Genomic DNA, 25,000 nt, shown 5'->3' on the forward strand with positions numbered 1-25,000 from the left:
CCCCCCTCTTTAATGCACCTCTCTGTCCCTCACCTCTGCCCTTGTTGCATTTACTTTAATGTTTTCTTTCTTTCACATCTCTCCTTCAGCCTCTCTCTCCATCTTCTCACTTATCGTCCTTGTGCCCTGTGACCTCCCTCTTCCGTCTAGATCTTCATTATCCCCCTGCTCTCCTCCCCTCTCTCCAACTAGATTTGCAATGGAGCTCACTCTCTGAAAATCTTCCCATTGCATAGCAACGCGCCTCCTCACTCCTGTAGCCTCTGCTGCCACTGATGCAGGAGGCGGCACTGGGATGTAAAACTACATCAGAGGAGATTACACATTGCATCGGCTCATTTTCCAGTTGTCAGCTGTAGCTGGAAATGATTTTGTCTATCTCTCTCCCGCTGCTCGCTCATTCTTACTCCCCCCCCCTCTTTTTTTCTCTCCGTCCTTTATTGCTCTACACACTTCTTTTTTCTCTCTTGCATGTTTCCCACTCTCACCCTGAAAAGAATTCAGTTCACAAGCTTTCAGGGCACATGTGAGTGTGGAATCGTGTTGGCCCTTTCTCTGTAATTTCACACAATAAAGTCAACATGCAGGGCTGCTGCGTGGGCTGCTTATGAACACAGAGAGAAAGACTAATGGAAAGAGAGAAAGACAAGGGGGAGTGAGAGACAGAGGAAAGAGAGAACAAAATAAAACAGCCAGCATTTCCCAAAGAAGGGCACGTGTTGTACTTTGTTTCTGCTGTCTCACATTTCCATTTGTGTTCGACAGCAGTTCTTCCATATATGCCTGTATTTTCAGTCCTTGGTCATGATGCTTGTAAACTCAGACATGTAGAATGTACTCCTCTTGTGATCAACTATATGACAGTTGGTATTAATTTGTTCAGGTATGTCTATCTCTGCCTAAGATTTCTGCCATGATCCCAGTAATGTGAAGGTGAATGGAATTTTATTTATGGTGCTAACAGCAATTACTTAAAACTGTCCAATAGATAGATCCTACTAACTTAAGCTATGAGAATAAAATATTTTTTTGTTTGTTGTTATTTTGGTAAATGTTGTGAACTGATTCCTTAAAGCTGCAGTAACTTTTTGGCATCAACAGTTAAATTTAACTCTGTTTTTAGCACTGATTTGATCTCCACCAACTCCTGAGGGAAAAAGCTGGCTCTTTAGTTGCTAAATGTTCACCAGCTAGTCGTCTACTTTGTCTGCTGCTTGCTGGACAGGTAGTGTGCAGTGGGTTTACCAGAGTGTTGGTATTTGTCACTAAAAGTATCCCTTTTACCATTGTTAATATAAAATTGTTATTATAGCCTCTTCAAAGATATCGCCTCCCTGAAGGCTTTCAAGTTAGATATCATATTAGACCAACAGGTTGGATATAAACACTCGTCAAGTTTCCATCCAAATGTAGCACAAATTTAAAACAAAAATGCAAATTGATTGCTTCCGCACTTCTCCTACAGTTGTGAATATTAGGAGTTGGGGGCATCAAGATAAACAGTTGCTGGTGTTAAGGCCTCATTCAGACACTTTGCAAATGCAAAGGCACTCTGCAAAACAGCACAGGGCCATCTGGCAAAGAAGTTGAGTCAGGTTTAACGTCATGTCATCCAGCAAGATGCTGAGTTCACTAATTACTTCATACAACCCCACATTCCGGGTAGATAACTTTATAACATGAACTCCATATTTCTGTTGTTGCCATCGTCATGACAGGATTGTGCAGTGTTTTGATGTTTATATTGGAGGCACCATTTCAGTGGCTATCCAGTTAACATTAATACATCCCTGTGGAAAACCATGTGAAAAATGCTTCATATATGTCAAAATGTATCTGTGAAGTCTGCTTCCATTTTACTTTGCCGCCCTTTTTTTGACAATCCAACAACTTTTCCACCTCAGGCAAGCAGAAAACCTTTTCCAATATGACTTTTAAAAAGAATTCCAGCGGCCAGCACACAAATGGGCCCAAAAAAAGGCGGTTGGAAATGTGCTTGATGTTTTGAGAGTTCAGAATCAAGCCTTCTAACAGCCAACACCCATACTGTTGAACACCACTGAGCAAGACACTGAATACCAGCCAGCCTCCAGGGTGGCTGTAGCCATTCCTGACCTCTGACTTCTCTGTATAACGGAAAGAGTAAATGGAATAAATCGAAGTAGCATGTGTTGTTGTGTTGTCACAAACCAGAGGTAATTAAAGAAAAGTTCAAGTTGAGCTTATCTTCTGGTTGTTCCGCAGCCTACGCCTTGTTTATGAGGATTGAAAGAAAACATTGAAAACACGTTTGGGAGCTACTTTATATTGAAAAAGCCCAATTGCTATAAAATAACAAAATAAAAATACATAAAGTTCATATGAAGTATAGCAGGGCAAATTACTTTGAGTAAAAACCCATGTTACAACATTCTCATTACATAAAAGATCTTGATCCACCATCCTTTCTTTGCATGATACCCGCTGGCTCTGTCTCCTCTTCTATTCAATGTGTGTCCAGATTCTTGTCTCAAGATTTATTGTGTACTTGCCAAATCATCATTCACTTTCTGTCAGGTCTTTAGACATGTTGCTATCACACCCCAAACACACTGCGGCGGTGGCGGCGGCAACAACAACAACAACAACAACAACGCCTCCTACCACCTCATCATTTCACTCAATTCATCTGGACACAAATGAGAAGTTCTTGCTGAATAGCATAAGGCTGACTGATCAAATTTTATGCAAGTTTCAGCGTCTCAAGGACAAGGCTGGAAGATTTGGCATCCTCTGAGTGTATGGCAACACTAGTTCATGAGCTCATGAGTCCCATGTCACTGAGTTGCCAGTTCCTTCTTTGTGCTTCTCAGTAGAACTCCTGGGTTTTCATGGTAGCCAGGATGTGGCTTTATTGAGTGTCCGTTCCCCTTAGAAGGAAGCCAGACTAACATAAGTTTGTGTGTGTGTGTGTGTGTGTGTGTGTGTGTGTGTGTGTTCTTTCATGCAAGAGAGCAAGATGCTTGCCTCAGTTAAACCCATGCTGGCTTCACAGATGAGAAGAAACATTCAAATGCTGATGAACCGGAAAGAAGGCCTTGATTCGACTCTCCAATGCTGTGGGAAAGTCTCAGCTAAAACCTACTCCTCTACAAAATTGTAGTATATGTATTTGCTGTGACCTGACTGTGAATAGGACTCGGTGTCAAACTTTTCTTGACCTTTTGGGTCCCAACCGAACCGTGTTCTTAGCATCAAGAATCAAAAATGTTCAAATACTGAAATCTGGAATTGTCAGATTAATCTTGTTTACTTATTCTTAGATCCAAATGGTTTCATTTGAATTGAATTTACGACTGTTTGATCAAACTAATGTTGCTTTCGTGGCTTGTTATGACAAAATAAAACACTGATTCATTTACTTTGTTAAAAGTCATTTAACTCGTCATGGGGAGTCGTAAACCACCTGTAACTAACAACTGTCTAATGTTGTCTTTGGATCTGGAGATGTTTTCTAAAATCTGACAAATAACCCAGATGATGTCATAGTGATGTCATAAGAGTTATCAGAGCTTGAGCTTGGAGACAACACATTTTTAAAGAAAGTTAGAACTTGAAATCATGTGGGCATTTACCAGGAATGGAGGATTCATGGAAAATAAGCTACTGGTTGCAGTATGGGAACTGTAGGATCCAGTGTTTTTGGAGCTTGACCCATGCTGTGGACATGATCACCTCTGCTACTTTGATTTTGATTATTCTTTTGACCATCTATCTCTTTTAGCTTCCCAAAGTCAGGGAAGAGCAATGCTAAATTGCTTAAATGGCCCTTTAAATAGAAAAACATGCTTATATTTATAAATGTGAGGTACCTTTTTAAAATCATTTTTGAATCTGTATCAAAACTCAGGTATCGTGGTAGAACCTGTTTTTAAACGTGTTAAATGATACGCAGCCTTAGTTACAAACCACTGTATCATCGGCATATAACACATATATGTGGCGGCGGTGGCGATGGTAAAATGGATAAGACTGTGCCTTTGGCATGAGAGACCTGGGTTCAATCCCCCACTGTGACCCATCCACTATTGTGTCCCTGAGCAAGACACTTAACTCCTAGTTGCTCCAGAGGTGTGCAACCTCTGACATGTATAGCAATTGTAAGATGCTTTGGATGAAAACGTCTGCTTAATGTATTATTTATATTTATGCGTAATGCATCATTATTTCATGTAAGGATTTGTATGGAACATCTGAAATAACTGCAACTTCAGATGGTGTTTAAATACAATAAATCCAGTCTCAGAAACAAGTTAATAATTGACAAAAAAGTAGATGTATGTAGGTCACATGTGGTTGGTGTAACTAGTACATTCTCATACTCCAGGGAGAAGGACAGATGTGTAGTCATGGCAGATGTCATCATTCTGGAGTGACTTGATGCAAAGCCAGACACAGTGAAAACGCACTTACATACACACATGCACATTTTTTAGATGCCCTCATGCGCAATGATGAGCTGTCACTACAGTTTCCAGCCCAGCTCCCTCCCACTGCCCCCCCTGTCCCTCTGACCACTGGAGCAGAAAGGCTACATGTGTAACACTTTCAGTGACCAGATCTGTCATCCTCTATCTCTGAATAAATCCTCCTCCCACTTCCTAACTGTGACGCCCTGTATGGCTACACATGCACTCTGTTGTACTGTCAGAGAAATACAGCTGCAACAGGCACTTAATGTTATTTTACACACTATTGCCCAACCTTCCTTCCATGTCCACACCCTACTTCTCAGAAGCTGTATTGTGATATCCTCCCTTCCTGTTTGCTTGGTAGCATTTATTTAAATCTATAAATGCATATCCCCTCTGCCTGCTGATTTTATGTTTTGAATCCAGATGTTTGTGTTTGATTGTGTGAACAAACCTGTTGACTAGGGGAATAGTGCAGCATGCATACGGCGTGTCATGCCACGAGATTCACAGCTCCAACAATAACAGTGAAAGTCATAACGCTGAGCAATACTGCCCATCTACAGTACATTATATGATTGACTGTGTTTTTTAGTTTTGAAAGTTGACTTCCCCTTTCTGTAGCCGGCAGGTGTTGGCTGTAATGTGTGCTGGAGGACACGGTATTGTATTGGGTGGTGTGGGAGAGGAAACTGTGGTTTTCAGAGCTCTTGCCACCCTGTTGCCCCACCTTGCTGCAACCTTTCTCATCTGGATCTCCCCAACAGGAAATTGTCAAAAATAGTACTAGATTATGCAATAGCTAATGAACTGCTTGGGGATGTGGGGAGATATTAACTCTAAGAAATCTGCTCAGTCATGACAAGATGATGACTGGGTGTAGCAAGTCAGTGATGTTGCTTTCAGAAAGTCTGTGTTCTAAAAACAAGCAGATTTTCCATTTGGTGTGTGTTCTAACTGACCGTTTGGTAATTCCCACCTCCCTTAGTTTCTGTTGCTACGTCTGTTTCGTTCTTGCACAGCACACGCAGTTTACAATAATGGTGGCAGGTTCACCTCAAATTCATTTGTGGAACAATGGGTCCTCGATTTCAAATAGACGTAGACAAAATCAGGCTTCTCATTTCTGTCCGACAACTGCAGGGTGAAATGACAACTGCCGCTGGCTGATTTTTGTCAATTGTAACTAGCTAGCTCATTAAGCTAACATTTCATGAGTTAAAAATGCTGTCTACGGCTGACTTTTTTCCAGCCATCTTTTTTTTACGAGTCTCTTGTAATAAAGGTCTCAAATATGAACTTGATGGCTACATCCATGATAACTTGCTAAGAGACTGAAGCCAAAGGATCATGTTCCAGCCAAAATGTCAGCATCCGCTCATTGCTAATCAGTTTATAAGACATTTAAATAAAGAAACGGCATTGATTTTGTATTGCAATGAAACATTATATCTTGATAGATCTAATATTGTATTTATAATAAGGAAATATAATAACCTAACCCAAATTGGCATTTCATCTTACTTGTTTGTATTTTTCACTTTTAACATTAAGAGAAAAGGTTTTTAGGATGATGAACCAATGTGTTTGGCAAACATAACGCCATCTCAGGTAGTCAACCTTGGATAGGGTTGCTAGAGTGGTAACCTCCACAAATCTAATAAAAAGCAGTACAGTGTAATAGCATCCAGGACCGGCTTACACACGGTGGATGAGTTTGGCATGCACTGTGACTGTTTTAACACATATGATGTTATGTTTTTGGATTTGGCAAGGCTAGGAAAAAAGACAGTACCTCACACACTCTTTACTGTAAATGCCCAAAATCACTTTTACTCCCGTCCATGTACACAGTGTAGCATTGGATTGAAGGGTGGAGTCAGTTACACCTCCTGAAACAGTTCCATCCTATGAATACCTGATGTGAACATTAAAAAGCACTTTGCAGCTGCAGTAGTTGTTTTATGAGATCATCCTCTTTATTGTCTCGCGTACATCCGTGTAAATTGTAAATCTGAGACTAGGGTAAGAGTCAAGAACAGATGAGGATGTGGTCTGCTGATTCATTTGGTAGAGTGCTTCAGCTGCTTGTTATCTCTTCCCTCCAGGTGTACCTGGCAGCAGCAGGGCACAACATGGGCACCACCATCTCTCTGGTGCCAGTCTGCACAGCTGGCGTGCTCCGGCTGTATTGCTGCCATTGTCTGATGCCCTCTGTGCACTCTGGGACAGAGACAGAAAGGCCAAGACTAAATGAGCGAGAGAAAGGGATCCAATTGTGGACCAGAGAAAGACAAAATACAATGGCAACAGGGAGAGACAGGGAGATAGTTCAAAAATAGAAATTGGTGACAGCACAAAAGGAGTTGTAGGCTTCACACTGACAACGAGGCGTCTGCTGGGATTGTTCTTTATCATAATGTACCGCAGAGTCAGGACATACAACCATATAAAGATGAAAAGATATCGATATGCTTACAGTAGGTATATCTACCAGTTGTACTCCTGCAACTTTACTTTGAGCTTTTTATTAACACAACTTTGGCTTTTTCTCACTATGCTTCCTAATGCACACTAAACCATGCTGTATATTATATCAGTTATAGGTAGCATCTTTGTCCAAGTGGTGTTTGCTTGAATGATGTGTGGATGCTGCTAAGAAACTGGGAAGTTACTACAATAATATGAAATTCAGGTCTCATTTACAAGTTCATACATTCTGATGCTCTTGTTTGCACAGACTAATTTTCTGGTTAAATACCTCTGCCGCCCTGGTATTCATGAGGTATTTTAATCAGTGGTTCACACTGATTGCACTATGCTTCATGCAGTAGCTCTCAGTTTTATTAATTTTAGCCATTCTTCTAAGATTTGGATAATTAAGGTTTTACCTGCTTGTATCTTTAGTGGGATCATGACTGTCCTGTACAGTGACTTCTTTATAGGCATCAAGCTCCACTCTGTGATCTTTAGTTGGTTTCTTCAAGTAGGAACAGCTCTTGGTTGTTGAAAAGATGTCTAAGCCTGTGTGTGTTTTTTTTAAGTGTGTGTCTATGCATGAGGAGGTGCAAGGGATGGTACATTATGGTCATCCTCCATCAAGCACATGAAATGCAGCGTACACACACACTAACTCACATACGTGCACTTCCAATGAGTCAGAGAGTGCCATGGCAAATTGGATTTACCATCCAAAGCCCACATTATTGTTACCAGGGTAACCAGGCGCCCCTTCACAATCATCCTGTTTTGTCATCCTTCTTAGAGGGAGAGATAAAGAAGCAGAAGCCTGGGTGGAGGGAACATAGCTGGAATGATAGTAGATGAGAGAAGAAGTCCAAAGAGGTCTCCGTCTGTCTTTTTCTTTGTCTTCCACCCTCCTCTTACACTTTAACTCACAATGTAGCGTGTGGGAATCATCAAAGGCGAATTGAACTGAGGAGCCCTTGCAACATCCTCCAAAAAGGACATTATATTTCTTTCCTCCCTCATTTTCCATTCACCTTAGACTCATACCTGTCATGGTTTGGCAGAGGAAGTTATGCTGACATCAAGAACTGATTCCCATCTGTCTCCTCCGGAAAACTTCCTCACCTACTCGCCTCTCCGTGTTCTTGATATCTTTGAAAGCAGTCTGGGCCTGGGGTTTACATGCTGTTGCAGCACACATTTACTCAAATTCCCTGTACTCTGACATCCAGTTTCCACAGGATTTATGAATTGGCTTTTTGTGTAGCAACAATATCCTGTTGTGTGATGATGGGTGTATTCTGCACTCTTCATTCATGCTTGTAAATGTTATAGTTTTTTTATTTGCTGTTAATTATTTCTAGATCAAGTTTCATTTGAACTGCTAGAAATAAATTCCTGGTGGGAAAATGCTTTATTTGTTTTTTGGTGGCCTAAAACTAGCGAAATGTAAGGTGAATATATACTGGAATCAGCCTATTAGATATCTAACAAATGTTATTTTTTAATTGTAGGATTTGCTAAAAATCCCCCAAAATATGGATCTCACTAACCTCAAGCAACAGTCCTAGAGGTCAAAATATTAGTGTAAATAACCTGTATCTTGCTGTGATCTTTGATCATTTTCATGCATGAGTCACATAAGCAGGTAAGCCATAACTCTTTTCTAAACAAGGTTATCTGACAAACTCATATATATATTAGCTTTTAATTTTAAATCAGGCAAATAGAAAAAATGCATAATCTGAGTTGTGAAATTGTGCTTTTTAAAAATATTTCCAAGCTAATTTGCCATTTTCTCTATAATTCTGCAAAAAGTCAACTTGATTGAACATTCATGTACTTTGTTGTATGTTGTTGAGTCCAGAAAAGCTGACAGTAAATAATGTTCGTACATCTAAATTTTGTACTTAGGTTTTTACATAATGTAGAAATACTGTTGTTCAACACTGTTGCTGATTACTTTCTGTAGTTTTCTAGTATTTTATGGCCATTGTAGCATCTGTGCAAGAGGCTGTATAGATGCAAATTAGCTCTCACCATAGAATTAGCCTGGATGCTAATGAGTTGCTGCTTCCATGCTAATAACGGATATTTTAGCCAACAGTAACAGGCAGCGCACTGATGCATAATGTCAGGGCCAGAAGTGCGAGTGTGTAGGAGGACTGAAACCGCCTATTCATCCTCCTGGGACACTCATCATCTGGCTTGATTCAGATACCAAAGAGCTCCATTGTTTGACCCCATTCAAACAACACCATTGTACCAAGCGGGTCTGATTGTGCTGCTCTTTGCAAGGCCCGGAGGAACAACCGTGTGTGTGTGGCATGTATATGTTCTTGTCTGTTTGTCTGCGCAGTGTTTTTGGTGGCATTGTGTGTAGTTATTATATGGACGTGTGTGTGTGTGTGTGTGTCTGTTCTGTTTGTGTACGTGCGTGGCATTGTGTGTTTACGTTTCCTGAAGCAGGGGGTTTTCTCTGCTGGTGACAACAATGCACCCACTCATTGAAATGCAGCAGGGCAAATGCAGCCCAACTGTGACCCCGTTTTACTTGTCACTGCTGCCTTTAAAGTAGCTCATGTTCAGAAGCTGAGAGAGAGAGAGAGAGAGAGAGAGAGAGAGAGAGAGAGAGAGAGAATCTGTGAATACTCAGATACTTTTCATAACTGCATGCACCATTTTTGCTGGGAACAATGGAACTCTGGGTTTAATCTCAGAAATGTTTTGCACATAAAGCATGATACATGTGATGATTAAAGCAGAGAACAGATGGGAGTGGGACGTATAATACAGTGGGCTTTGCTTTGCATGTGTCTGTGTTCTGTATGTGAGCATGACCGGTGATTTTCCTTTCCCAGCATCATGTTTCTGGGATCAAAGAACTAAGTCAAAGTGTCCATGCTGTCGGCTGTGTACCAACATATTGGTGAGAAAACATTAATTCTGACAGTGTGAATAACCGCCATCCCCAAAATGTAATCTGAAACAGCTCTGGCTGTTATGTTTAACACCTCTAACTTTCAAATTTAAATAAGTTCAGCGTTCAAGTAGTTCCTGTGGTTCTTTTCAAAACTGATATGGAGCCTTGCTGAGTTGCATGATTCTGAAACAACTTTGGGGGCAATATTGTCATCAGTACATTTTGTGGGATTATTTTGCTGCACCTCACACTTCACGTTCATGGTTCTAGATTGTTCTGTTATGCAGTTTATTTCACCACTTTCTGTAATTTCCTGTTGGGAAAGTTTCTTTTTCTCTTTGATCAGGAAGATTGTAGCTACACGATTGCCTTAATAGCTTCTTCACTCTAAAACCTTAAAGTTGTTCCTTTACTGATTTTGAGATGCACATGCTGTTCTCTGCAACTTCTCATTTTAAATTAGTCAAGTCTGTGTCGGATACAGTTTCTTTCCATACTGTTAGCAGCGTGTTGTCAAACTAGTGTATCCCACCCTCTTTATGGTGTGTGTTTGTGTTTGTATTAGTGTGTGAATATGTGTTTGCATTATCAATGAGTTGCTTAAATGTAAGAAAATATATAAAAATTTCCATCACAGGTTCACAAGTATCATCTACAAGTTCCTTGTTTTGTCTAACAGTCCAAAACCCAAACATATTCAGTTTACAGTGATTATAAACCAAAGAAAAACAGCAAATTCTCACACTGGAGAAATTTGAACCAGGGAATTGTGGGCCTTGATGCATTATAAATACCTTTAAAGGATTAACTGATTATCAGAAAAGTCGACAATTTGTTTTCTGACGAATCAACTGATCGTTCTAGTTTGCATGATTCTCCCTCTGTCATACCATGAGGCTCTTGCACCACTTATAGGCTAAAACTAAAGGTGTTCAGTACTATACTGAACTACACTGAATCACCATTGTCGCTGACGGAGTCAGTAGCTTTAGCAGTGCAGCTCCTCACCGGTGACCAAAAGCAGCGTTGTCAGCTTAGCAGTGAAACTCAGTAGGTTAATTCCTCGTTAAAAGCTCATTAAAAGACTGTGAAAGCCACAGAGACATTCATAATGTGATTACTTTTGCAAATAAGTGGTTCCTGAGCCTTGCCTTGTAAACACTGCTTGTATAGACTCATTTTGCAATGACCTGAATGTAACAGCTTGGATTAGCAACAAACTGGATGGACTACTAAACTGAAGACATGGCGGTATGAATGGTGATGTTTTCTCATAAAGTATCTTACAGCAAACGTGAACAAACTACGTTTTCAGTGAGTATGAATCTTTGATTTTGTTTTGAGTTGTAGTGGCCAAAGTTTTGCTTCCAGTTTTAACCCCTGGCACAATTTAGGTCCTGGTTCAGACGGACCGATGACATGCAAACACATGTGCACACACTGTCTCTCTAAGGGACTCATTGGTGAATGTGTCCCTGAGCAAGACACTTAACCCCCAGTTGCTCCAGAGGTGTGCGACCTCTGACATATATAGCAATTGTAAGTCACTATGGAGAAAAGCGTCAGCTAAATGAATAAATACAATGTAATGTAATGTAGACAAATAAGAAATCTCTCATCCTATACATTTTTAAACATTGCTGTTAACCCAACAGATAACACACAACAGCATTTAGTTTGCAGGGCATGTGTTTCGTATATATTTAGACCCCACATCCCACCTCCTGATAGATGTGGTGTATCTGAATTGTCTGGACTAGCCTCAGTGAAAATGAGTTTGTCTCCAGGTTTGTTCCCTTGAGCTTTGGCCTTAAAGGGAGGCGGTGGCAGGGGAGAGGAAGTCTGAAGGAAAAGTGATAATGAATTGACTTGAGGCCTAGTTTCTATTTTGGTTGGGAATTGGTTTGTGTAAATGGAGTGCGAGTCAGAAACTGCACAGTAAAGACAGGTGGAGGAAGTATTTCAGAAGAAGAATCTCAAAGTCATAAAGTAGAGACACCCTGCCCACGACTGGGTGGAAAGTTTGTCATTACACATGATATGAATTTGGTTCACAAGTTGCACCCTGTTTGCTTTGGGTGCCCAGATGTTACAAAATGTCTCAGTAACAAAACTACAATGGCTGAAACTGAGGTAATTCTATGTCCAACATATATGCATAAGCAAGCAGCGTACATGGCTTGAGGGATGGCTATGTCAGTTAGCCCATCACTTTGGTCCAGACAATATAGAATTATGTTTGGATTGTTTGTACATCCATTCAGTAATATTTTTGTTTTGTCCATTTCTTTTTCCAATTCAGCCTGAGTTGGAGTTGCTAATAAGCAAATGTTAGCATTCTAACACACTAAACTAAGATGTTGAACATGGGAAACATTAAACCTGCAAAACATCAGTGTGTTAGCATTGTCATTGTTAGCGTTTAGCTCAAAGCTCTGCTATGCCTATAAATACAGTCTCACCAACACGTTCTCATCCCAGGGTGTTAAATACCGACGCTTTGAGAAAGACTGACTTAAAGCGTCATTATTTGACACACAAGGTACCTTCATCATGTGAAATGCCTTTAGCTATAAGAAAAGATCATAGTTTTGGTTAGGTTCAGGAGAAGATGATGGTTTTGGTTAGGTTTAGGCACCACTATGACTTTGTTAGGTTTAAGAAAATATCATGTTTTGGGTTGAAATAAGTACATTACCGGGGATGGGTTACATTGGTTACTTGAAACATAACGGCGTCTCATACGGTTGCTGAAGGGTACCTTGTGCTTCAAATACAGATGCTTTGTCAGACTTTCTCAAAGCATCCATATTTTATGCCCTGGGATGAAACCGGGCTAGACTTACAAAGCTGCTTGCATGATTGCAGATCCATAGTCTTATACAGCAACATAGCAAAAGTTTGCCTCTCAAGCATTCATTGTTTTTATATTTTGAGACATTTGCATTGATGATTACTATACATTTGTTTCTTAAACTAAACAAAGGTGGTAGCTAGAAGTGATATATTCTTGAGAGATGCCACAAAAAAATTTGAATGAATTATAAATTATGAAAATGGTTTTCAAATGAACAAAAGGTCTACAGCAGCAATTGAGTGGACCTTGTTGTGTGATTGTTCTAGTCAACTATTGAAAATACAATTCTTATCTTAATATAAAATAGCTCAATCAATCTGATGATAAAACCTGGTAGTGCAACGTAAAAGACAACCAAGAAGAAATGTAATTTCTGGCTACCATCTTTGTTTGGCTGAACAGAGGACTTGCAACTTAGGAAACCTGTTAATAATCTACTCTATTGTGCAGCAGGTGGAATATTTAACATGCAGCTGGAAGTATCTTCAAAACAGCAATAAATGATGTCTAACAACCTGCAGAGTTCAGAATTTTGCTCATATTTGTGGTTCAGAAACACTACAGCATTACTGCAGCTCTGTGACTCAAATATAATCATCAATGTAGAAGTCCCAAGTGTGAAAACTATGATTATAGGAGGTACAGACAGAGCCTCCCACAGTGTCTGAATGTGTCTTCTTCAGAGCAGGTGAGTGTGTTTATCCTGAGCAGTGCCATAGAGACTTTCCGCAGCAGATGACAACACCAGACGTTATCAGCTCTTCTGAGGCCCCCTCAATGTGGGCCAAGTGAAAAAATAGATGGAGCAATCAGTGTGGTCCCATGATTCCTAGTGAGCTGTGAAGGAATGACAAGTATAGCCAGCCTCACACGGCACACACCATGTAACATACACACAAACACACACATTTTCAAAACCTTTTTGCATGTCCTTGCCGGCTCAAAATACAGATTCTAATTATTCCTGTTAATCACAAGTCGCTTCAGACTCGTGGTAGAGAGCCATACTGTGCATATGGACACACAGAAACACACAGGCACACACCACTGACCCTCCCCATACAGTACACACACACATGCGCACACTTACTTACACAAGTGCTCTCCAAACAGCACTCTCACTTCAGCTTTGCACAGGATGTTATGAAATCAGCACTGTTGCTGAAACTTAGTGAAGGTTGCAGGGAGTCCTCTCTCACCCACACACACACATACACACACACAAACTTCACCTGGCACTTGCACACACACACTCGTGCCGAGAGCTGAAGCTCAGCTCAGTCCCAGTCCTCTGCAACTTGAGTGAGGAGCCTGCCGGTGATCGGACTGTCGCCTGAAGCGAAGAGGCCGAGCCGGCGTTGATTCAATTTTACAGCCCAGTCACTCTCTGCAAAGCTCCGATTAGTCAGCCAAGGGAGACGAGGGGGAGAGAAGAAGAAGCACAAGAAGAAGAAGAGGAGTAGTGATGGCTATGACCGACATTGCAGAGGATGACCTGGATGTGATGATGCGCGAAGAAGCGGAGGATGTCTTCTACGAGGACGGTAGGCTTGCCAAGGGTCAGTTTTAAAGTGTGAACGGAGGCGTGGGTTTACAGGTGGGCTGCAGGTTCTGAACCGGCCCCTCGAGGATTACAGTGAGGTCAGACTGGTTGGTTTGTGTCTTGTGGTTATGATCAGGGTTAAGAAGAGGGTAAAAGTGACAGCTGAAAGGTGGCCCAGGGGAACTTGTTCTGCTATGTAGGTGGGGTTGTTTGATGCATGGTTGAGTAGGCTCTGATACACACTGATGCTGAGAAATCACCACCAAAAACAGATTTATCTTACTGAAGAGAGAGAGTGAAAATCAGTAATGCATGCAATGATTGTGATAATTAGTCAGCGTAATGAATTCTCGACTAATTGGAACGTCATTCTTTTCCCCTTTGCAGGAGCTCTGTGCAGTTTGTTTATTGATTTTTCAACTTTTACCCTTTTTAGAAAGCTGAGAGGAGCCGTGCCCTCTGCAGCGTGGGCGTTCTTGTATAACAGGCAGATGTTTTTAACCAAGCATTACGCACCACAAGAAAAAAAAAAAGAGCTGTAATCATAACTTATGTTCAGTTGGATCCTGGAACAGTGATGAGCAGTAGAATTACAGCAGGACCAGACTGATGATTATTCATAGTTAGAAGAAAAAGAGGAAAATGCTGTCAAATTGTGTAAAACTTGAATTGTGATTTTTTGGAGCCATTTTGAATATAATCTCTGACCAGGATTGTGGCAAAACCATTATGGATAATGATGCTTCATAGATGGGCTCTGCTCTTATCATGTCACTCTGTGTAATAATGCTTTGTGTGTTTAAAAGAGTACTCCACCAATTTAGCATTGCACTTCTATAACATTGTTGGACACGATGGACTTTAAGATGAATCAATGTAGCAAAACCAGAGATCGTCTCTTTTCTATTCCACCTGGTGCCTGCATCATCCACAATGCAATTTGACCACCAACAACTAGGTTGGAGATTTTGGTGTGCATGCTAGTAGCGCCTAATGTAGCTTTGAGCTGCTAGCCTCAAGCAGGGATGAGGAGCAGGCTGAGGAGGTCTGGTAACCCTCACTTCTTTCTAAATCTATTCCCCAAGATTTGTTTCAGTAACTTCCTGAGTCTCCAATGGCTGTTTGACAACCGCCCAGAGCCAAGAAATAGCGTGGCACTCCCATTTCGTTTTTTGTATGGATCAAACAACTGAAATATAACGTGGTAATTACTGAGCTTTAAAGGTGCTCGTTGGTAGATTTGGTCACCTTTTATGAGAGCCAGGCTAACTGTTTCCAGTCTGTTTGCTAAGCTAAGCTAACAGACTGCTGGCTTTAACCATATATTGAACTGACAAAAATGAGAGTGGTATCCATCTTCTCATCTTAACTCTCTGCCTTATAAGCAAATTTTCCCAAAATTTCAAACTATTCCTTTAACTGATGAATCTCCCCCCTCTGAAACACAAACACCAGTGGCAAAAAAAAAACATAACACACAAACTTGCTCAGAGCTGTGCCATATATTATCTTTAAACTGCTCCAAGAAGTGTGTATTGGCCAACTGCTTGTATTGTACACAAAAACGCTACTGAATTTATACATTTAGACATTTAAGCTCCAAACATTCTCTGCAGCAGCTCCACTGATGATGAGTGGACAATGAGGATATTCCCAGATATTGCATCATTTGGTGTGTAATGTATGTTAATGCCTCCAGTGACCCACTTCTGACTGAGATACACCGATGGTAATGTGATGTTCGCTTTGAACATCACAGCCAGGAGGTACACAGCCAGACCATTCTCTGCAACAAGACAGCCAATCACAGGCCACAGATTCATGTAGAGGTTGGCCAGCAGGCATCAGTGTGTTTATTCAGAGACACAGCTGAAGGTTGCAGAATATGGATCGTTTATATTTTCTGTTCTAATTAGCTCTTTGGATTAGTGATGGAAATTATACTGTGTTTTGTGTTGAATATTCAAGTGTTTTATTCTTAATGGTGCTGAATGCAAATTTCCTACCACCGGCCTATTTTCTTTCTAAATCATTAGTTTCATCATTAGTATTGGGTTTGCAAATGTTTGAGATTTTCTACCCACAACATTAGAATTCAGTGTTGAATGAACTCAGCTTGAAGTATGGGATGTGTGTCTTGGGATCTAAGCCCCACCAAGGTGTCACAAGATGAATGTATCTGAATGTAAGATGATTTGTGTCTGGATTTAAGGAGCTGTTCACTGCTCACAGGACACACAACCTGAGTTGAGTGGTCACTAGTAGACAAGCAAAAAAACAAAACAACAAAAAGGCTAAAGGGAAAGACGCCCAACATAAAGTCAGCAACAAAAAAAAACTGTGGGTGTTCTTCTGGATATGAATTTGTGCCTGGATCAACATGTAATGGTGGCGTCACAGAGCAGCGCATCAAGTGACATGCGTCAAAAGCCACTGAAGTGTGTTGCCCTTAACAGTCTACAGCACGCAACTTAGACACAGCTCTTCTTGCTCACAATGATATTACATGTTTAGCAGGTATAATGTTTACTACATTCATCTTATTGTAGCCATTGTGTTACCATTTATTTTATTTAAGAAGGGACATTGCACGTTAATAAACATTTCATCTGCAGTCCCAGGCAGGTTGACAACAACAAAACATTAAAACAAAACATAAAAGAGCACAGAAGAACAGGCAAATAGTACAACAATGACATAATGACTATTATGACAGCGTCTTTGACTGTCCACTAACAACCTTTTTATAGACTTGGAGAACTTTGAGAGATGTGATGGTCTTTGCTCGGTGGGTAGTGTATGTGCTGCTTGACAAGAAAAGGCCTAAAGGTACTTTTTTTAATATGGTATTTTTACATTCTCATTTGGTAAGGGTTCTGGTAGAGTTTTGATTTTGTTGACTTAATTCATTGAGTGGAAAGGGGGCCAGACCATGAAGTATTTTATACTAATTATATTAAGTAAAATATCTGCAAATTTGATCATGTTTTCCCAGTTTAAGAAATCATATTTATTTAAAATTTTACAATGATGATATGAATTTGACTATTCATCCAGTTTACCTGGCGATGAGATGTATTTCAGTTTGAAAGGTTTGGGAACCACTGATGTTATGTCATGTAATAATGTTTTTGATGGTGTTGGCAGTGTATACATTAAATATAAAGTGAATGATCAAGGCCATAAAGCAAGTTAACAGACACCACACTTTGTATTACTACAACTATAAGCATAACCTACATGTGGCTCTGACTTCAGTTTCTGTAACAAAAAGGGTGCGTATCAGATGTCTTTGCTGTCATCTCTTCATTCTCGGAGATAAAAGGCTGAATATGGCATGTTTACAGTAATTTGTCAATCTTTTCCTGCTGTATTGAACTGAATACTGACTAAAGGAGCACTACTTTTAGCCTGAAATGTCAAGGTGCCTGAACAAAGCAAATAAACAGCGACAAGCTCACTTTCTCCCTGCTTTTTTCCTGCCTTTGCTCCTCCCTCACACCCTGAGTGAGTCCACTTCAGGTCGTATGAATTAGCAAAAAGCCTCGGTAAGCTTTACTCAGTGGGAACAATGTGCATTAGCTTCATCCCCCCCTCAGTCAGTGTTCCCTCAAAGCAAAAAGCAGTTGCTTTGCAGAAACCTAAAAAGGGACTCTTGGTAGGTAGATTGTCTTTTTCAAGCCATGAAATTTGGGGGAATATGTTGCTTTGTATTTAGAAATGTGGTTAACATCATGTTCAGCAAAAAGTGGGTAGGTGATTTGTGTCTGTATTTAAGGGGCTGTTCACCCTGAATACCAATAAAGCATTGTCCCTCATCTACCTTTAGTGGTATCCAGATGTTAAGGATTTTATTTTGTACAGGATTTTATTTTGTACAGGTTTTGAGATATGGTCAAAGGGAGGTCTATGGATTATTCAGAGTAACCAGATAACCATAATGTGTTTCTAGAAAGACAGGTTGTTGTTAAATTAGTTAAATGTCATTTTTTTCTGCTGTGAGCACCACAAACAACGTTTACTTACATTGTGGGGTGGAGGTAGCCTGGTTCCAGACCTCTAAATCACTGCCCACATCAGCGGGGTTATGACACCCACTTCCCATCATGGAAACTGCTAACATGAACATGTCAGGCTAAATGAATGAATGAGATTCTTTTTTTTTTTCTCTGTAATTTTGGGTGAACCATCCCTTTAAGGACGTGGATGTATGTTTTTTTGCTTCTCAGGGCACTGGGATTACAAGGCAGTTTTGTAGCCAATGAAGGCTTTAATAAAAACAAATATTTTACATTAAAATAAGCTATTTTGCTATTAATAAGATGCAACTCAGAAAGTTTGATGCTCTACAATGATGGGACACAAACAGAGCCTCTGCTTGCCCCTGCAAAATCACCTCTGCACCACCAACCCACCTGACCTGAACAACTCTATTCAGATCTTACAGAAAATATAGCCAAGGCCCTTAAGTGGTTTTACACACAAGCTAACAAAACTCTGCTCTATTTTGTTATCACACTTAACCACACATATATGCACAGCCCCCTTTCTTGAAACATTTCTCAGAAAAAAATGGCTGAAACAAAGATATCAGTAAAAGTGCACAGCAGCTTCATTGAGACCAAAATAAACACAATTGCTTCTTTAACTCCTTCTTCCTCCTTATAAGTAATTCAAAGGGTTGATTTTTTTTTTCTGCTTATCTACTCATGTGGTTGGCAGCAGAGTAGCAAACAGTATGCAAAAGCAAAGTACAAGTGAGTAGTGTGTCCCAAAGGACAGCCACAGTAGTAACCATAGTTTAACCTTATAGTTATTATAGTATATACTATATACATAGTAAATATAGTTGAAACTGAGATTGATTGTGCTATGGTTGGAATGAAGTCTTTGGTGTCTAAATACACCCGTGTTTGGCTAACTGGGTCAAGTCAGAAAGCAAGACAGAGCTGCTTTCAGTCAAGTTTCTAGAAATGGAGGCCTTGCAGAGCCCCGAATTATAGTTACGCTCAAGAACCACAAATAACTTCCTTTGAAATGTCAGTCTGTTAACTGTGTTGAATGTGGGTGCTTTGCAGTTTTTATATGTCTGACTAAAATCCTATCATTTAATGCAGTTGGGACTATAGGCTGTAGTGCTCGTTTTAGAAAAGTTGACCCGCTCCGATGCAGGAATGTTTTGTATTGTTCCTGACCCTTGTGCAATAGGATGCGTTTCCACTCCTCATGACAAAACCACTAATTGCTGGGCTCAACAGCTATTGTTTGTTTGTTTGTTTGTTTAGTTTTTGAAAACTTCTTCTGTCACAATGACCTGCCAATCACTCAGATGTTATGGGAGTTTTGCATTCCGCCAAAATCCCAATGACAAATTTAGAGAATGTAAATAAATCCTGAGGGGATAGATGTAGCCTGGTGTGATGCGACACTACACCTGAAAGGGGTCAAAGCTTTCATGTAGTGTTTTCACCTGTGCTCTTTAAGCCTTTGCTCCAAACTTTGCCCAAGGGCTTTTCTTTAATGTTGTCAGCTAAACAACACCTGAGATTTAAGGAGTGAGCAAACAAACCAGAGAATGTAAAGGCTTGACACCACACGCTTATTTTAAAGGAAGCCTATCACAAACACCAAACATAGGTCTCATTTCCACAGTACAGGAGTTTTTCTTGTGTGCTGCAAGTGGTTGTAGTAGATGGGGGCAGTATTCCTCTGGTGATCTAAGAAACAAGGACACTAATATGGATAGGAAAAAGTGTGTGTGTTAAAACTAAACAACATACATTACCTGGTTAAAGTTAGCTAGCATTAATGTTAGTCAAGCTACTTTCATGAGATAAAATATATTTCATAAAAACTGAGGGAGCTGTTTCTAAATTACTAAAATATAGTACTTGGAAGTGACCGACCTGATATATTTAAACTGCTTAATATTACAGGGAGTTTGAAATTTAACGTTAACGTTAACGTTAGCTAGAAGTTTAACCAATTCAATGCTAACTTTAAGAGTTGGCCTTAACCAACATTTAAACTGTGCTTATTACAGTCCTGAAACGGCCACAGATATCAGATTTCTTCAGAGCATGTGATTAATCAATTGCTGTTGGGAAGTAAAGAGAGTTTCATAAAACATAACAAAAGATGCGTCTGTAATATATTGCCTAGCCCAGCTTTAAATTGGGTGTGTATTAAAGCCAGTGACCTTACAGCTTTACAATTATATCTGTATTTAATTTTATGGAATCATGAGTATGTTATTATTAAATCACAACTTCAAATATGAGCTTTGAGGACATGGCATTGTCATGCTGATGACTCTATCTCACTTCTACAGTACAAGATATACAGAGCTCATGGAGAAGGCTACAGGATTAGAAACCAGGTTAGATTTCACAAATCTATCTCTCCCTCAGTCTCTTGTCAGTACTTGTCTTGTAAGGCAAACCCCAGGAAACTTTATCCTCTTCTGAGCCGACGTGGCGGACTGCCCACTGAGGCTCGAGATCACAGCGAGCAGATCTGCTCCACTGACTGGCAAGCTGGGTGGGAGGTAATTTATCTGCACCATCTAACAGCTTGTACTTAGAGGTAGAGGTACAAGATAAAATTGAAAAAGCTGTTTGACAAGAATTCTAAGGTGTTAAAGACAGTGAAAAGCAATTCAACCTGCATTTCTCACTGTTTTGGGTTGCACCTTACAAAGGTTAACATAAACTATAAACTATAAATTAACATAAAAGTTGTCTTTTGGCCCCCTTAAACATTTTTTTGGCAGTTATGTTGCAGCTCTTGATGCTGCAGTTTACATAGTTGATTGAACCTGATTGGACAACACCACAGATGTTTTCTATAGCTTCTTTTTTCCCTTCTATCTTTACTCACACAATCCTATTTAGTCAAATCACTAGTTTAAAACATGTTGGTAGTTGCTAAGAATAAAATAAGAAAAGTAGTTTTTACCTCATGACAACAGTGTTGATAATGATCTTAATATCCAGTGGGTTATCTTACTATAACGTAAGGCTTGACTTGAAAAAGGCTTTCCAACATAACTTCTGGGGAAAGAAAGTCAAGTCTATTTCCTGGTGATGAGGAATGATTTGGTAATGTGATAAAGTTGTTTATTGGTATTTAGGACAGCAAACTGACTTGCTCAGACTTCAGAGAGTTTATGAGGAATTTCTCATGAATGCTACATGGAATTTTCTTGGATCTTTATTCTCTGTAATAATAACTTCAAGATCAAATGTGGACTTGTTTACACTGAGAATTTAGCTTAGTGTACCCGTTCTATCCAAGGATATTTAACAGGTTTTTAGACAAGCTACTATTCTTAAACTTAATGAACTCTCCCTGCAGCATAGCAGTGGTTTCAGTCATGGATTGTCGTAGTTTGACCAGGAAATACAGTAATTCAATCAATGTTTGTCACCGCTTGTCAACTTGAATACAGTAACTCCCTCCTCTCCAAGCTGTCAATTAAACAATTGGTTTGTCAGTGGTGTTGTGATCATTACGTGGGCGATAATGTGATTTGGTAGAAGTGTGTATCTGATCTCAGAGCTGCAGTGGACATATAGGACAGGAGGGGCGGGGTTAGAGCCAAAGAGGTCACTGCTTGAGGTTGGAGAATGATCTAAAACTGACATGATCCACTTGCAGTACAATAAAACACATACACATACACACACACACTGTCTCTGATCCACTCTTCAGTAACCTTGTACACACAACTAAGCATTGTGCTCCATCCTCAATTCTCATCCACAGTCCACCCAGACGTACACCTCCGCCGTCTGGTCACAGATGTTGTCTCTGTCCACAACACACTAAAGAACATGACAGTATTGTCGTTGGTGCATCAGTGGTCGCTCTGTGTTGGGTCGCTCTGTGTTGGGAATAGCTCTGACGTGAGGGGACCTGCTGTGGCTGGACTATTACTGCTCAGCATCTCCCTCTTCCTGCATCTGACAGCTCCACTGACCTACTTTTGCCAAAAGACTCAAACTATTATTATTTTCTACAGTTTTCACTGAAAGAGGAGAGAAAGAATAAAACATTCTTTGCATTTTGGGACTTAAGGTGACTTTTTAATGGTGCAACATTCAGTAAGCCAGATGATGCAAGAGTAGAAATCGTTGTTTTTTTTGCCGCCAGTGTTTCAGCAGTAAGACTAAACTCTTCTCAGTTGTTTGGTCCCAGATGTTTACATGTGGCTTGTATCTAAGATGGCAGCTTCAGAATTTTAGCTAACCTTCACAATTCCCATGTGGTTACCATGACATTCTGAGCTGCAGGCAACACTGAGCGTGCGAGGTTTACACTCACTGGTTTGTAATATCTCCCACAATGAGGTAATCCTGTTCAAAACGTGAAACGTACCAGACCACCCATGACTCTTCATAGAGGGCTAACCTGCTGGAAGTTTGGAGATCAAAATTTACTCCTCAGGGGCAGCTGGTCACAAGCGTATTGGTTTTATTTTTGTTTATTTTATTTTTAAGTTGTGACATTTCTAAAAAGCAAGCTAACATTTATTGTTGCCTGTTTAAGACTTGACTGTGCCAGCATCACTTTTGTTCAGTTGACATACACCCAACAGTATGATGTTTCTAAAAAGTCCAGCTCTTTATGTCAGTATAGATAAAATACAGTAATGCAATGCAAGTCATAAACAAAAGAAGTACATGTATTTATTTGTAATATGAGCCTGGAATTTAAATCTGTATTAATAATTTTTTTGGCTGAACCTGAAACACAACATATCACATTTGTTATGGCTGACTCTTTACCCATCCAGCAGATATGGGGCAACATTAGCATTCATTTGTAGTTGTGTTTCTGCCCGCCTGATGAATGTAAGTCAAATATTCACTCTGCTTTATCAATCCTTTTGATGCTGAAAACAGTTGACTGATCAGAATGGAATTCACGAGCATGAAAACCAAAACAATTAACTAAATCAGGCTAAAAAGCTTTAAAATTTACAACCAGTCAGAAATTGCTATGAAAAACCGTTAAGAAGGTAGGAGTTGAAAAAATGCATCCTAAATCATGTGTATTTGCTTTGTGAGGTCACTGTAAATGGTGGCTGGTGAGATGACATTGTTGGCACACACTTGCAGTCTGCAGGCCTATGACATACCTCCAACCTGCAACAAGCAACCTCTCATTATAGACCAAAGGAGCCCCAGCATGGAGTCGTGCCACAGGGCAGTAAACAGCCTGAAATTGGTTCATCTCTGTAGAGGCACACAGAATAATATGAAACTTTGCACAGAAGCTTTTAATTTAGCATTTAGAAAGCAATATGGTAAACACACCTGTGTATTCAGAGCTGCATACACACAAACAGTATGCTTTTGACAATGTCAGAATTTTACTTGGATTCAAGTTCGGCATTTACAACTAGGGAAGTCCAACAATGAGTCAACCTAAACATGGCTAGTAACTGGAGAAGAGGCAACATTTTCCTCTGACATTTCAGTGGCACACACACACACACACACACACACACACACACACACACACACACACACACACACACACACACACACACACACACACACACTCTCACACACACACTCGCTCACACACAGTCAGCTGTGCCTGTACATCCCTTTGCCTTGACCTTCCTGCCCTCCTGTCATGTGGCCTCTCTGACTCATCGTGGTTTAGTGGTCAGATGCTGTCAGGCAGAGAAGAAGAAAATCTTTTGAGAAAAGGTAAATTAAACAAAAAGGGAAGGGAAGGGAAAGGGAAGAACTGGAGGTAGAGCGAGTGACAGAGGGCGTTTCAATGCCACGCTGCGTGCATAGCAGGAGTTCGATGGCAGTAACTAACAGCAGTTGTGGCTTGTACAGAAGGAAAGGACCGGCTCTGCTGATAGGTCAGTTGGCGTTGGTTTCATTCATACATTCTGAACGGTTGTGCACATTCATACCTAGATACATACTGTTTATAAATACCCAATGATCTAGTTATGATTTATATAGTTTGCTGAACAGAGAGCAGAAAAGAGTTCTGACTGGGTTTTAGTGAGGGTCATCAGTTTCCTTTGAAAGTCATAAAGTGAACAACATTTCAATGAAGTCTTGCAACTATAATAAGCGTCTTTCATCATGAAAAAGTATGTGTTAATAAGTAAGTAAGTTAGTGCACTATAAATGAAGGAGGGACTGTTCAAAAGTGAGTGCGCTGGACCACATCAGAGATGGAGGGAGGAAAGTTTATTCAGTTTATTTGGTGAAACAATCCTCTCTGAAATTGTCATTTAAAATTTTATCCATGGTGTTTCTGGGGTTATCATGATATTTTGGAAATCGCATCACACATTTTAGTATTAGCGAAGTTACAAATAGCATATGATTGTTCTTAGAGCTTACATATGGTATGCAAGTGCTGTAGATTTTCTGTAAAAATAAAGATTGAGAGAATTTCAAACACATTTTATTGTTATGTAGATGAATTTTACAACATAAATATTTATTCAACAAGGTGATAAAGTAATTTTAATTTTCAATTCATTGTGAAGTGTATCTTTGGACAGAAAACAGGAGTACATCAGTAAAGATGGACTATAGCCTACAAAACATTAAATGTATAATCTTGAGTCAATAAAAATGCACAGCGTTACTTTGTTCATGACATTGTGTATGAGTAAAATGTATGCTTCATAAGAAAAGTCTTGAGAGGATTAGAGCCGATGATGCAGATTAACCCAATGCAACCTGGTGCTGTGATTTTGATTGGCGACTGCT

General features: G+C 40.0%; 1 protein-coding gene and 1 pseudogene across 4 annotated transcripts in view; both read left to right on the plus strand.

Moving 5' to 3' along the window:
* LOC119907776 overlaps positions 1-301 on the plus strand; it is a 2,893-nt pseudogene extending 2,592 nt beyond the window's left edge.
* A 6,504-nt stretch (positions 302-6,805) lies between these two features.
* The window catches only part of ripor2 (RHO family interacting cell polarization regulator 2), a 72,222-nt gene continuing 54,027 nt past the window's right edge, over positions 6,806-25,000 (plus strand). For 2 of the 4 annotated variants that reach the window (XM_038724504.1, XM_038724505.1), the window contains exon 1: positions 13,874-14,244. In XM_038724504.1, coding sequence (XP_038580432.1) covers positions 14,166-14,244 — 79 coding nt within the window. In that variant the 5' untranslated portion in view covers positions 13,874-14,165. Of the gene's footprint in view, positions 6,932-13,873; positions 14,245-25,000 lie in introns of those variants that run through there. The other 2 variants (XM_038724506.1, XM_038724509.1) reach the window with 2 other exon arrangements.

The sequence above is a fragment of the Micropterus salmoides genome, unplaced genomic scaffold (genome assembly GCF_014851395.1).
Source record: "Micropterus salmoides isolate LMB-PRFRI ecotype aquatic unplaced genomic scaffold, ASM1485139v1 Ms_hic_scaffold_17, whole genome shotgun sequence".
Lineage (NCBI taxonomy): Eukaryota > Metazoa > Chordata > Actinopteri > Centrarchiformes > Centrarchidae > Micropterus > Micropterus salmoides.